This window comes from Scleropages formosus, chromosome 10 (assembly GCF_900964775.1).
Source record: "Scleropages formosus chromosome 10, fSclFor1.1, whole genome shotgun sequence".
Taxonomy (NCBI): domain Eukaryota; kingdom Metazoa; phylum Chordata; class Actinopteri; order Osteoglossiformes; family Osteoglossidae; genus Scleropages; species Scleropages formosus.
Genome location: NC_041815.1, coordinates 19,534,029 through 19,548,639, shown reverse-complemented (window position 1 = coordinate 19,548,639; position 14,611 = coordinate 19,534,029). Strand labels below are relative to the sequence as shown.

Below are 14,611 nucleotides of genomic sequence, written 5' to 3'. Positions count from 1 at the left end.
ACGATAGGGTAACCTGCCATCATTCTTCACTAGCAGGCACAGGTGCTCTAAATAACTACTCCAATCTAACAGATTCAAGCTTTTAGTTCCTTTTTACCATAAATATATTAGACTCATAAGATACTCAGGCAACATAGCTTTACATTTCTTATCTGTTTCTTGTGGAACATCGCTTTATATCTCACCAGAAAACCCACACCAGCCCAAAGGCACCATTTCATATAATCCCTAATCTGCCGGAAAGATACAACATTTCTGACCATGTGCAATGTACAAATAGGATATATTTATAAATAAAATGCTCATAGCAATATGGCAGAAGGCCATTTTTGGTGTAGATTAGTGCAAACACCTATGGCACTAGTGTGCAAGCAGTATGCAAGCAAAACTACGGTGGTGTAGTTTGCATTTCCACTACAAAGACTATTTGACCTCTCCCAGTCTGTCTGTCCCTGTGCTAATAAGATTCATTTAGCACTCACTTAAGCCTGGTAAAGTCATGTTCTCTCATGGTCTTCTGCAACACTGGCCATCTAGCCCACTGGATCATCCCAGCACAGCTCAAAAAGATTCCCCATCAGATCACCCACCGGAGCATTTCTGATTAAAATAGAATTTGAACAGAGCACACTGCCAGTTTGGGCTCTACTGTTAGTCTATTGTGGGTATTTCATTGTCAGAAAACACAACACACTCTGCATAGCCATTAGGCATACGGTGTATTTACGTTGATTGCCTGAATGACCGCAGAATATACTGTACATTCTCCCTATCTTCTCACCGGTACTTTCTCTCACTCCCACAGCTGGAAATGAATGAGTGAAATTGAAATTTTGGAAGAGTAAAACAAAACGTAGCTCTAAGTGTGTCTGTTAAATGTTACATGGCGAGGAAACACTAATCACTCACCGCTAGTCAGAAATGGCGTAGGACAGCAGCGCTATCTGCCGTGCCACCTCGTCAGCCAGGACACATTCATTCTGTTTTTCCATGCTCATTGTTGTGCTTTTTCCATCTCAACTGAAAATATACACAAACGCTAAGCCATCATAGGAATCCATTGCTGTTTGGTAAAATACAAATAGTGCCAGCTTTCCCATAATATCAGTACTTTAGGAAACATATTAGTGACATACTTCTCAAAAATCTATTTCTACAAATTATATAATGAGGGAATACAGGGCCAGTTTTTCTCCTAATTTTTTTCTGTTTCCAGCAGCTTCTTAGATGGTTTTTGGAGTTATCAAGATTACACCGCTCCAGGATAATTACCTCGTAGAGAAAAATTCATGTGGAGTGAAGTAAATGCAATGCAATGCAAAACGCATTACTAGAAAATCCCTAATGCAAACATCAAATACATTTTTACTTTTATGCAAATGTAAAAATTAACTTTACATGATACCAGTGCAATGGACTGCCATTGCACCCAGGGTGTTCCCCCTCCAGTTCCCCCAGTGATACTGGGATAGGCTCCAGACTGCCACAACCCTGACCAGGACAAGCTGTTAACAAAAGTGAGTGAAGAAGTGATGATACCATAAATAACTGAAAGTGCCAAAAATAATAAACTTTCTTTCTATTGCATACTGTAAAATTTTTATGTGCTTGATGCCAGAAATTGTCTGTACAGTTGTACTTATGGAAGAAATTTGACTTACATCCAAACCGTTCAAGCACTTTAATGTTATTGCAACCATCGTTGTTGGTTTAACGCTAAATTTATAGTAGCATTCAGTTTTCCACAGTGTATACAATTTCTTAGTTTCAGCATATTCAAAAGATGAAGGTTCTGCTTTTGTTGAAAAAGATCAGCTAAATTTAGCCAAGTGACATTTAGCTAAAGTTAACATATAACTGAGTACATAACTGGTATGATCTGAAGTTCCACTGTGACACCTGGTCCTGTCAGTGGTGAAACATTTTCTCAATTTCTGAGGAACCACCCTGGCAACTTCAAATATGCATTGTCAGAGGACATACATTAGTTGTGATACTTAACACAAATGGTGCTTGTAATGACCATATAGGCATTTTCCTACTGCATCACTGAAAAGATCAGATGCTGTGAATAAAAGAGGGGCATAAGAGGCTGTTTGGAGTCCTACACAGCCCCTAGTCCAAAAGCCTTGACAGAGCCCCCTTTCTGACAGGTGATCACAACCCGAGGAGAACCACTGAGGTAGACTGTCTTTTTCACTAACAATTCAACGATACCTCTCGCTAAACCCTCAGAGTGGGACAGCGTGTCAATAGTTTCCATCTGTCCACCATTGCTCACACTGTCCAGAGTCCCTGTATGTCTTCTGACAGCAGCCCTGTTGACTGACAGCTAGGTACCCAAAAGATTGTTTCATGGCTGTGCATTCCAGAGAAAAAGGTCAAAGGATTTGTAGTCATAAGTTTGATTAAATACTAACGCTTTTAGCATAATTGTTCAGTCATTGCTGTTTCATAAAACATACAGTACTTCAGTGGTAAAGTTACTGAATTTGCAATAAATTGTACTGTAAGTTTCAAGTAAGACTCCATTCAGCATACAGTAGGTTTATAACTTTGACCCAGTAAAAACTGATCATCATTAACTGTTTATCCATTGTAGGGTCATTGTGGTCCGTCCAGTTTCTACTCATATAACCTCACATCTCCGCAAATGTGCCCCAATTCATCAACCAGTGAACTAATGGTAAACATTTCTTAAAATCAAATAATGCTGTAAGAAATTGTCAAGTGACAGCAATTTTGATTTAGACTTTGATATATATTTTTATAATAATGCTATTACATCTTACTTTAACCTACATACTTTTTTAATCTGATGTAATGACTATATTTAGCTTACATTTATTCATTTAGCTGATGCTTTTCTCCAAAGCAACTTACAGGGTTGAGGTTACTATTATTTACCCATTTATACAACTGGGTAATTTTGCTGGAACAATTTTAGGGTAAGTACCTTGATCAAGGGTACTACAGCTGGAAGGGAGGCTCAAACCTACGACCTTTGGGTCTAATGACAGTAGCTCTAACCACTATGCTACCAGCTTAATTTCACCTTAAGGCTGAATCCAGTAAAACAGAACACAAAGAAGAATACTTAAAGAAAGCAAGAATTTAAATGTCTTTCAAAATAGATATCTGATTTTTAATAGGGGTATAGTCCAATCAGCCAGCACCATCTTATGTTATTGCTTTGAATGCTCTCTTCTCCACATATTTCAGCTTGTATTTCCTCTTGAATCTATGTGAGGGGTAAAGTTGCATACTTTAGATTAATTCAAAAGGCACCAAAGAGGGATAAACAGCTGAAACTCCCCTTTCTGCTCTATGAAATTCTTTAACAAATATTACAGCTAAGGAAAGCGTTTACAACAAATGTAGACTGCCTAGATCTCTAGCATTATATGAATACAACTTTACATGAAACAGTGTGGGTTGGGGAAAAAAGTTGCAATACTATAATAGCAAGAGCAAACTTTAACAAAGCATATAGTTACATGGCCAAGTACATCAAGATCTACGAAGACATTCAAAGCTGTCAGTTGTTCAGAACTCCTCGTGTGTCAGACTGCAAGGTACGAAGGGATACTTACTTGGCTCGTTCTCTGGGTTCAATAAGATTCCTCTTCTGTAGACTTTTGAATCGATCTTTGAGGATACTGCCCTCTGGCTACAGTACAAAAAATTACATGTTACAATCGATTACTGCCTTTACGAAGTGACAAGAATTTATTTAAAAAAAAAAAAAAAAACACTTCAGTAGACAGCAGGTTGTAGCAAAAGCCAAAAAGGCCTGCATTCCAAAGACATGAGAAAGACTTCATATGATATCCAATTTAAGTACAACAAATGCAAAGTCTGCTGGAATGTAATGTTATCCTCAGTAATCATCCAACAAGCTTCCATGTACTGCGAGTTGCAAAAAGTTTTAATAGACACAGCAAGTGCAGCACCATAAAAGGGACTCACTTTGAGTGTGCGCAAGGAACCAGAAAGTTCATCACTCAGCTGCACCTCCAGGTCTGGAGTCTGGAATCTGTCACATAAGACAGATAAAAGAGTGAGACAATCACATACAGGAGAACTTAGTCTACTATAAATGTTTTACTATGGTAACAGCAGATTTCAGTATGTAAACTTCCAGTAATACAGCTGACTAACTTTAATCTCCCAAGACGCCGGGGTTGGAACTTCTGGGCCTCCTTTTTGGCCCTTCGTTGGGCTTGTCTCTGCTTGGCTGTAAGATCACGCTTGCGTAAATCTGCCTGAATAGAGCGCAGCTGGAACAGCTGTTGCCGCCGGCCCACTAGTTCACGCTGGACACGTTTCTGCTTCTCCTGTAGAAGAAGGAAAAGGTAACTAGGTTGAAATTAAGTATACAAGCATACAATTCATAAAGTAATCTTTATAAATACATTGCTGGTCAAACAATTAGCACAATAGTTTAAACATAAAAAAATTTAAAAGTCAGTATTAAAGAACAGAATCAGAACTGATATTAAGGTTAACTACCAGCACACAGAAAGCAAGTCAGGAGAATATTAGCCAGGGTTATTTCATCATTTCATACCTTTTGTTTCTCAGCTTTTTCTTTCTTCCTCTGTCTCTCTGTTTTCTTTTGAGTTGCAGTTTGGTAGGCAGAAGTGTTCTCTTTTGCCATTCCTTCTTCTGTAGGCTCCTCCATCTCATCTTCCTCCAGTAAGCCCTCAACCTGCTCCTGGAACACTGTCTCCTGCAAGCACAGGTAAGGGTGCAGGGATGTGTCAAAGAAAAGCCTAGTCAGACATTGAAGGAAAGCAACAAGATGACTGGAGATAATTAGGGCGCCCTGGACAGTACCTCTGTGGCAATATCCTCCTGCTTTACAGCCAACTGTCGCTCCAGTTTCTGCTCCTCTTTTTGCCTCTTCTCCTCCACTGTATGGGCCTGGAGCAGCAAGGCCTGTAGACAAGACACTTGACATTACACAAACACTTTTCCTTGCTCTGTGCAAACACATACATCAGACTGGGATATAGTCTTAAATTTTTAAAAATTTCAGAAAAATGGTTGAAACTTGCCTGATGGTCAAAGAAATCAGGGTTGTAGGAACCCCCTGGGGCAATGACTTCGACAGCAGGCAAAGCAGAGGGCTTCTCATTGAGCCTGTCTGGACGCTGAAAGATTATGCAAGTTTCAGCATGGAAAGGTTTTCATTATATCTGCAAAATCTTGCTCAAGAAAACTTCCTTGGTTCAACAGAAATGCATGTAGGAATAGATATTTTTTTTTAAATCCTTAGTTATATTCTTAGCTTTTAAGAGTGCCAGTGCAAGAACATTTCTTTATGCCAAAGACTATAACCCACCTCCAATGCACCCTCCTACTTTTTTCATTACAGCCTGGCATAGTTTCCCCTTCTCTAAAACACTCATTACTGAATGATAAAATGAAGAAATTGCTGGCTTGTGATGACCTAGATGACAGAACCTGCATATTATCTACAATATATGAGCTGCCACAAAGTAGCATAGTGCCTAAACAAGCCAGGATTGTTCCATTTGGGACATTCCAAAACAGCACTTAAGTATTCAGTGTCATTTAAATATTGCTGTCCTTACCTTTACCAACTTCTTCTTTGTTTGTTCCAGGAACCAGGGGTCACTGGTTTGTTTTTCTGCCACAGAGAGCATTTAAAAAAAATATATATATATATATATTTGTACTTTATTTTTAACTGACACTTTTCTCAAAAGCAACTTAATGTTAAGCTACTTAGAATTATTTTGAACCATTTGTACAGCTGGGTAATAAGGCAGCAAGACGGATATGAAGGTGAGCTGCCCAGAATGTTCCCTGTAACAAAGTCAATCTTAACTCACCCTGTTGACTCCATAAGTCGTAGAAAGGTTGTTTGGGGTCATTATTCGGCAAGATTTGCTCATTGGAACTTGTTACAGCTACTGCTTTCCGTTTCTTGAGCACCTTCTGTTTTTGAATGAGTTTGCCCTTGGTCCCCAGTTTCTTGGTCATTTCAGACTTACGACGCAGCTTTTTGGCATTGGGCTTCTGATGAGCAAGAATGCTAAGAAAAGTTGAGAACAACTGTCAAACAGATGGACAACCTAACTGTTTGGTCAAGCTGAAATTCACTGCAGATCTGACTATTACTGCAGATGTACACATAGAAACATTCCTATAAATATGTCAACATGAAATGTAAAAGGAAGATTAATTTGGAATGTCAGTTTTAATTAATAGAAGCACTACATTTCCTTGCACTGATGACATATTACATACATGAGTGCTTTTTACCCAACGAACACTCAACCCGAGACCAGGTAAGATTCATTTACATCCATGCATTTGTCAGGTGCCTTTCTATAAAACAATACATAGCTCAGAGTAAACAAAAGTGCATCTCACAACAGATACAGGGCTTAGATACATACTCATTATTACTGAGGCACAACTTATTTGATACAGCTATTGCCTTAGCGCACATATGCCAGTATCCACTGACTTAACTGTTGGTCGACCTATAAAGTACATGGTCGGAGACCTTGCATGTTACTGAACTGCACAATATAAAGAGCTCTGAGTAAGAACATTCCCTGCCAAACCAGGCTACCTGGTGTGCCAATATCTGATTCACAGTGTGAGAATTCATGCCCTCAGTTACCCAGGCACTTGCCCACTTGGCAGTGCCTAAGGCACCTTAAGTGTCTTCACATTCCAGTAGGAATACTGTGAGCGCAAGGATGAAATCATCATTGGGCAAGGGCTAACAAAGTTCAGACACTGGGACAAGAATTATGAATGCATTTGAGATGCAATGCACCACTGACAGAAGTAAAAGGTGGACAATAATAATCAGCAGAGATCCGGAATAATATTCGAGTGCTAAACAGTGGGAAAAAATAGGCTTTAGGATACAAAGCAGGGATCAGAAGCTGACACTCACTCTTTGGGTGGAGGGACAAGGGAGTCATGTTGCAGGATGAGGTCAACCCTCAACGGCCAGGACGCTCTCTTTTTCTTCTGTACATCCTCTGCAAAAACAGAAAACATATCAATACGACCAGCACAGAAAATATCAATAGGAAGACAATTTATGCAAAGCAGAAGCTGATGATATAGCAGCAGACATAGGAGAGCCGTGTTATGACATCACTGATTTGAATCTCAAGAGTGGCGGTATTGTAACTTTCACATTCAAGAATGGTCTCAAAATACATCTTTTCTCTCACAAGCTCCTAGCACTTTCAGAAATTATCCCAACATCAGCTACTAAGGTTATTTTCATATTCACCATTTCAATGTCACTTCTACAGACAGCTACTAGTGAAAAACATACTCAAAAAAGTGGTAGCATCAAACAAACAAGCTGTGCTTCACTAACTGTGTGCATCTAAAGCTTTTCATTCGATGTGGGATACTTTACTCAGTTGTATATCACTCTGCAGAAAACTAGGTAATTTTCAGTAAAACATAAATTTATTCTTTTGTGTATATTTTGAGCAACCCAAATAGTCACAGTCCAAGCTCCTTTTAATATTTATTAATTTAGCTGACAGACAGTTTTCTCCAAAGTGACTTACAATGTTAAGTGACCTACAATTATTTACTCATTTTTATACCTGCGACCTCCGGGTCCAACAACCCCCCCCCTTTTTTTCTTTTTTAAATTTCAATGAAATTTTAGGAAAGGTAACAACTCTTACTCTCTGGGATTTCCTCCTGCTGGTCTCCAGTGTCGACAAAAAACAGACTGTCATTTGGTTTCTCCGATACAAGCCCCCTAATATTTGAACACACAAGATGAACAGAACATTAGATTACGATGAACGGTACGAAGACGGTCATTCGCACTTGAAAAGATGCATTATGCACCTCTATTGTCAAAACTGTCATTTAACAACAGGACCATTTCACGCATGTTTTGACACAAGGTTGAAAAATATAAGCAGTAACATTTATGTTGCAGCACATTGATTGACAACTTACCTTTATTCATTTAGTTTCTCAAAGCCAAATTATGTGTTCATCTTATTAATTCATTTTGTTTTTTGGTTCTTTTTTTCTGCTGCTGCTGCTGCTGATTGAGGGTTGCTACATAAAATTTCATTGTACTTATTATATATGTATAATATATGAAAATAAACTGTATCTTAGTACACAATGATGTGAATCATGTTAAGCTAATGATTTCCCCATACACCTAGGTAACTTTGCAACTCTCAGTAGGTTAGGCTCGAAAGTGGACTTATTATACATGATTTCATATATTCTTACAGATAAAAGTTCAGTGTATTTGGTTTTTTAACGATTGGCTGGGAGCAACACCACGTCTGACTCACTCACCCTGTCGCTCTCTCCTGTAGTCTAACGTCTTCCAAAAAGTCCTCGACGTCCTGAACGTTGCTGTATTTGTTCCAGTTCTTTTTCTTGTTTTTGTTGACTCGCTTTCTCTTACTGACACTCGGCTCACTTTGCTCGCGTCTCTGGTCGAAGCGCAAAAAACCGGGCTGTGAAGCGGCCACGCGCTTGTTTCGCCTTGCCGCCGCCATGCTGGAAGCTCAAAAGAGTCGCACTTTAATTGCGTCATCAACTGGCGCGCGTGTAACAAAAGTGTAGGTTAAGTATGTCACGGTATTAGCTTGGAAGTAATTGTACTAACTGGTGTGTGCCAAATATATATATACAGTTGTGTACATATATATACAAGTGGTAATTATAACAGTAATACACTTACTTACTTCCCCCTTCCACCCCTCCTGGGGCATAGGCCTTGTTGGCATTTCTGTAGCTGGCAAGGTTTTTACGGTGTTGGGTAGCTAGCCCCACACCCAGCCCTCCTCCTTTCTCAGCTGGGCTTGGGAACGTCCATGGCGGATTTAACAGTAATACACATGTTCAGTTAAGAAAGTTTCAGTTTGGGCAAACTCAATGGATGAAACGAAGTTTCTCAAGGTTGTTTCCTCAAGATTTTTCCATGTACATATTTAAGTGAAACAGTAAGAGGAACTACGTGTGTCAATTTCAATGAATTAATGAATTTGAACATCACTTGTAACTAAACCTGTACTACACAATGATCCTAACTGGATGTGCTTTTATGTCAGCTTATGAACACTACTGGGGCCAGAACTCGGTTCATAATTTCTATCACGATCAATAAAAGCTTAACAAGACAACTACAAACTTTTATTTACGGTTTTGTTAAAAATATCAGATAAAGCTAATAATGAAACCGAAAATGTCTGTATACTTTAATTACGTTCATTCTGTTTTTGTGAACAGCTCATACAACACATGGTTTCAGTATTCTTGTATCCTGGGAACACTGGGTGTGAGACTGAACTTGTGGACGGGTCACCAGTTCATTTTATTATCATTCAGTAAAATTAAAATGACTGAAAATATGAAATACATAATCTACACAACTTTCTAACCACTGTGTTCTGGTCCCTCTTACACATGAGACAGAGCTGTGTTCCTCCTGTGCATCATGTGCCAAAGAAAAATAAAAATGTGGCATGAAGAAAGCAGTGAGAGTGAGTGAATTAAAGAACATATTAAAAAGTGTTTCACTTAAAATATCGTGTCTCTTTTTTAACACAAAACTGGCAGAGTGTATTGACTATTTTCAAGAACCACCCATCTGCATCCAAATCACTCCTCCTGTCGATGTAATGCACTTTTTCATTTGTTCTCAGTGATCTATGCTGTTTTGAAGAAACATGTCTGGCTAAGGGGGTGCAGTGGGTTGGACCAGGTCCTGCTCTTCAGTGGGTCTGGGGTTTGAGTCCCACTTGGGGTGCCTTGTGGCGGACTGGCGTCCTGTCCTGGGTGTGTCCTTATGCCCTGTGTCACCGGGTAGACTCCGGTTCCCTGTGACCCCGTATGGGACAAGTGGTTCAGAAAATGTGTGTGTGTGTCTGGCTAAATGAAAAAAATCTAAATACTATTAATCACAAAAACATGTTTATTAACCTTTTAGCTTCAAAAAACCATAACAATACACACATACCACTATTTTTTGCTGGGTATTTTCTGAAAAAGTTTCAGATGTTGCTATAATAAAAATATGATCATTGAAATCTACCTGGAGAAATTAACACTGTCTACAATAATCTGCCTCCAGCTACCTGCTTCCTTCATCTTTCTTTCTTTGCTACTTCCTTTTCCCCTTCCCTTTATGAAAGTGTTTTGCTGCAGACTAGTTTTCCATTTTTAAACATCAGAATGGTGAATTTGGTGCAATGAAGTAATAAATTTAGAAACATTTGTATATTCAAAAATTCTTTACTTGGATATTCATAGTACAAACAAGGAACAAATGTAACTGGTAATGGACAGAGTGAAGCGATTCCTATCGAACAGGGAAGGCTAAATCTAAGAAAAATCTCAAAATTAGAACTCAGTGATACTTAAGACCATTGCATGGAATTGGAGCAGTTACCTTGGTTGAAAACCCTGTCCAGAAGTAAATACAGTACAAAGACTGATGTAAATATACAATCTAATGAGCTTACAACTTCTGTAAAAAGGGCAACTTCAGCTTATATGGTCAGTAGTCTTCTGTTAATTTGGTTTTGATTTTAAGGAATTGTTTAACTTTTTCCATTAGTTCTGATTTTGTATTTCGGGTGTTGGTACTTCATTGGTTTCAGTAAAGTTGGGAGAGGGGTGAAGTCATCAAGTGTCCACAACCCCTGTAGAATATTAACAGTAACTCCAAAAATGCATGGAATACAGGAAAATTTTATTTTCAATTATCAGTTTAAAGACAGAATGGATTTATTAGGTTTTATGCATATAAAGTATGACATAAACTCACATTTTACATATTTATATGATGCTTGGCTAAATTCCAACACAAAACATTCTAATCTAATGGTTTCCTCAAATAACGTCTGCTGCAAAGTTAAGTATTAAGACCTGTTGAAGACACAAACTGAAGTACCCAAATGTTTCAGTCATTACTTTTAGGAGTTTTGTGGGAAATAATCCAGTTAAAATGGTGATTATCCCAATGCGTATATGCTGCTTACATTAAAGAATTCCAGTACATTTGATGCAGGAAAAGCCGACGAGGGAAACTCGAGGACGAAAACTTAAGATTGTAGAAAATGGAGTCTATGGTTAAGACTGGTGCATCATGGGAAGGTGTCTGACACGGCAGCCATTTTCCCGTTGGACGCCTCGCACCCATTGTGTGAACCATACGGTAAATACAAACGGCTAGAGACGCTAAACATAAATTTCTCTCTTCACGACTGTACAAAATACAGGTAAGTTAGTACAAATTACTAGACTGTTTTGCTAGTATTTTCGTAGTTTATTTCAAATATCTAATTTCAATAGTTTAAATCTCTCTTAAAAGCATTCTTATTCGCATAAAATAGAAAACAAACACCGCGGACTGACGAAACGGCTGAAAACAGCCTACTTTCAGAGACCTGAAATCGAATTCATTTTGCTGAAGGAGTTTCGCATCGGCTAAACACGGCCGCTGACAGTCGTTGTCTGTTTTTATGCGGTTTGTTGAAATCCTCAAAGTGTCTATTTTTGTTTCCACCGCTTGTATCTCAAAAAAATGAGAGTCTTCTTTGTGATTTTACAATTTAAAATAGCGGTCGGTATAGCTGGTATTGCGCAGATGTCGCCCGGCTGCGTTTCAAACGGCGGCCATAGTCTTCTCTGTGTTCATGGGCGGTGCTTGGAGGATGGGCGCTACTCAATCCCGCCCATTTTCTTTTTTTTGGATATTTCTATTGGTTATGAGAGGTGGCGGGTTGTATACGATTGGCTGCAGGATAGACTCTATGCCGAAAGCGTAGCCCCGCCATTTAGTTTTGACTGATATTTCTGCTGGTATGGCGGTTGGTGCCTCGCTGGAGGTGTTAGAAGTTTCGTTTTGGTTTTTTGTGCGCAGTTTTCCAAACTTCTGAAAAAACCTCATTTCAGTAGTGCCCTCGAGGTTTATTGTCAAAACTGATGTAGACTTGTGTCTTTAGATTTTAATTAATAGCAATAAAAATTAGAGAAATAATTATTAAATGATATATTTAGGAAAGTGAAAGAAATATGAAGTGTTTAACTCACTGTTTGGGGATGAATATGTTAGTTTTTCTGCAGAAGAGATGTCAAGTATATTTAATAAAAATGGTCAGTTTCAACCGATGATTTTTTTTTTTTCACAAAAATGTGATCCAGTTATTTTATGTTCATATGGCAATAACAAAAAATGATCTCCCTTTGATGGTCGCTTCCTTTTATGGTTTCCCGGCCATACATTCATATATAAAGTGACTCTTCTAAAACTCAGGTGACCTCAAGGTGTCATGGCTCGTACCAAGCAGACTGCCCGTAAGTCTACTGGAGGCAAGGCTCCGCGTAAGCAGCTGGCCACCAAAGCTGCCCGCAAGAGTGCCCCCTCTACTGGTGGGGTCAAGAAGCCCCATCGTTACAGGTGATGTACAAAGTACAGACTCGCTGTTATACGGGGTACTTCCCTGTAAAATTCTATAGGCCCCTATATTATTAATATATTACATGAGCTTTAATACAGAGCTTTTGATTTTAAGGTGTTGGATTGACCTCCAGTGAGGCACTGCTGTTTTATATCATCGTCACTTTTTACATGTCCAACAGGCCGGGTACCGTTGCTCTGCGTGAAATCCGTCGGTACCAGAAGTCTACAGAGCTGCTAATTCGCAAACTGCCTTTCCAGCGGCTTGTGAGAGAGATTGCCCAGGACTTCAAGACCGATCTGCGCTTCCAGAGTGCTGCCATTGGTGCTCTGCAGGTCAGTGTGTGAACTGCTTGCTATGCAAAACAAAAAAAAAAAAAAAGAAAGTTGTAAACTGTTATTGGAGTGTTACCTGTTTGGCTGCTACAATCAGTATCAAAGTATTCCCTTCCTCCAGGTTAGCAACATTGCTTTACCATCTTATTGTGTTTCTGTGTGTGTGTTTGTACGTGCAGGAGGCCAGCGAGGCTTACCTGGTGGGCTTGTTTGAGGACACCAACCTGTGCGCCATCCACGCCAAGCGTGTCACCATCATGCCCAAAGACATCCAGCTGGCCCGTCGCATCCGTGGGGAGCGTGCTTAGAGACCCCCGTGTTTCTCCTCTCTCTTTTCCACCATGTCAGTCCGTCTTCCCTTCCCCCTCTCTAAACCTCACACCCCCTCTTCTGTTTGTAGTGCTTAGACTAACAATGATTATGATGACTATAAAGTGTGTAGTTGTGTCTTTCTTAGTGCTGTCTGCAGCAGACCTTTAGGGTACCTTTTTGTGCATGTACCAGCTTTGTGCTGATCAGACACACACACTTTCACAAGAATGTTATAGTAGGTGCCCTGCTTAGACAGCTTGTCCCTGGTCAGGGGGAGTTTGAGTTCTTACAAGTTCTTAAAAGTAATGTGGTACTCAGTAGTGCCTGGGTTGCAGATGGAGTTTTGGCTGGGTGGGTGAAGACACAGACAGGAAGATAGAACAGGAGGGTAGAGTCAGGCTTTATCTGCTGAGGTGGTGAGAGCAGGGTCCTAGAATCAACTTGACCAATCCTTTCTGCCCCTCACTACCCCTACTACCATGAGTGTAACAGAGGATCCAGGTATAGGGGAGTACACTTGTCATATAGTGCCTGAGGGTTAGTGTCAATTTCTGTCTGTGTGTGTGTGCATAGATCAGCACAACAAATTGTATTTATCTAAAAGCATCTCTTGGTAGAGCAGTTTATTACAATATTGATGATTACTATTGTTACGGTGTTTTTTTTAAAGCATAGATGTCTTTCATAGATGCAGAAAGAATTTTAAGATACATTTTTACATGTTACAGTGCAGAACAATATTTTTATTAAAAGCAAGCCAATAAATCTTTCCCTTCAATTTACTGCTCCTCCATTAGTACTTCATCTTTCATCATAGATCTTTCTTTGACATGGCAATATTTTTGTTAAATTTTATTGGCATAAAATGTTGCCAAATCATTTAAAATTCATAGAAAAGGCCATATGTAGCAAAAGTTTCCACATGCATTAGCTTCATTACTTCTCGTTGCCTCTAAATTTGTATTTTTTTCCTTTTATACCCTTTTCTCTCTATATCACCTGTTCTCTTCAATTTTTGTTAGCTTTCCTTTATTTCTCAGGTTGGTGTGACACTTAAAATTTTGTCATTCTTTATTTTGATTTTTAAATGTTAAAGATGTTTAAATAAACTGATCTTTGTAATTTCCATATTTCTCATACAAGACTGTAATAAATGGATGTTACGCAGTTTTGTCACTGTCTATCTTTTCACTATTTTTTTCATTGATTGACAGTTTTGCACAAAACAGAGTTAAAGGGAGTAATACAGGATAACTACCTTACTAAAAATTCTTATAACATAGTCATGGAACTTATGCCAGCAACCCTTATTCAGCATCACCTTTCATCCCTCCACAATACCTCACTGTTCTGGTTTGTCCTTTTTCTAGAAAATTCCTTCATTGCTTGTGTTTGAAATGGGAATTATGAGATAAAGTAGTGCTCTAGTCTACATGATTTCCAGTTGAAGATACTGCTTTCAGAACTTGTTTCAATAACAGGCCTTTTGCACAGCTATTAGGGATG

At 39.0% G+C, this 14,611-nt stretch overlaps 2 protein-coding genes across 2 annotated transcripts; one reads left to right on the top strand and one right to left on the bottom strand.

Annotated features, from left to right (window-relative positions):
• Nucleotides 1-3,145: 3,145 nt before the first annotated feature.
• On the bottom strand, nt 3,146-8,562 carry nop53 (NOP53 ribosome biogenesis factor). Its single transcript, XM_018742746.2, has 12 exons — nt 8,344-8,562; nt 7,704-7,780; nt 6,944-7,031; nt 5,862-6,064; nt 5,601-5,656; nt 5,061-5,156; nt 4,840-4,941; nt 4,571-4,732; nt 4,162-4,337; nt 3,970-4,036; nt 3,594-3,670; nt 3,146-3,241 (listed from the first exon to the last, which is right to left on the bottom strand). Exons 1-12 carry the CDS (start codon nt 8,547-8,549, stop codon nt 3,181-3,183), a joined length of 1,371 nt encoding a protein of 456 aa, XP_018598262.2. The 5' UTR covers nt 8,550-8,562; the 3' UTR covers nt 3,146-3,180.
• Nucleotides 8,563-11,170: 2,608 nt separating this feature from the next.
• LOC114911627 (histone H3.3) lies at nt 11,171-14,272 on the top strand. Its single transcript, XM_029255547.1, has 4 exons — nt 11,171-11,276; nt 12,314-12,457; nt 12,640-12,793; nt 12,973-14,272. Exons 2-4 carry the CDS (start codon nt 12,330-12,332, stop codon nt 13,099-13,101), a joined length of 411 nt encoding a protein of 136 aa, XP_029111380.1. The 5' UTR covers nt 11,171-11,276; nt 12,314-12,329; the 3' UTR covers nt 13,102-14,272.
• The last annotated feature ends 339 nt before the right edge of the window (nt 14,273-14,611 follow it).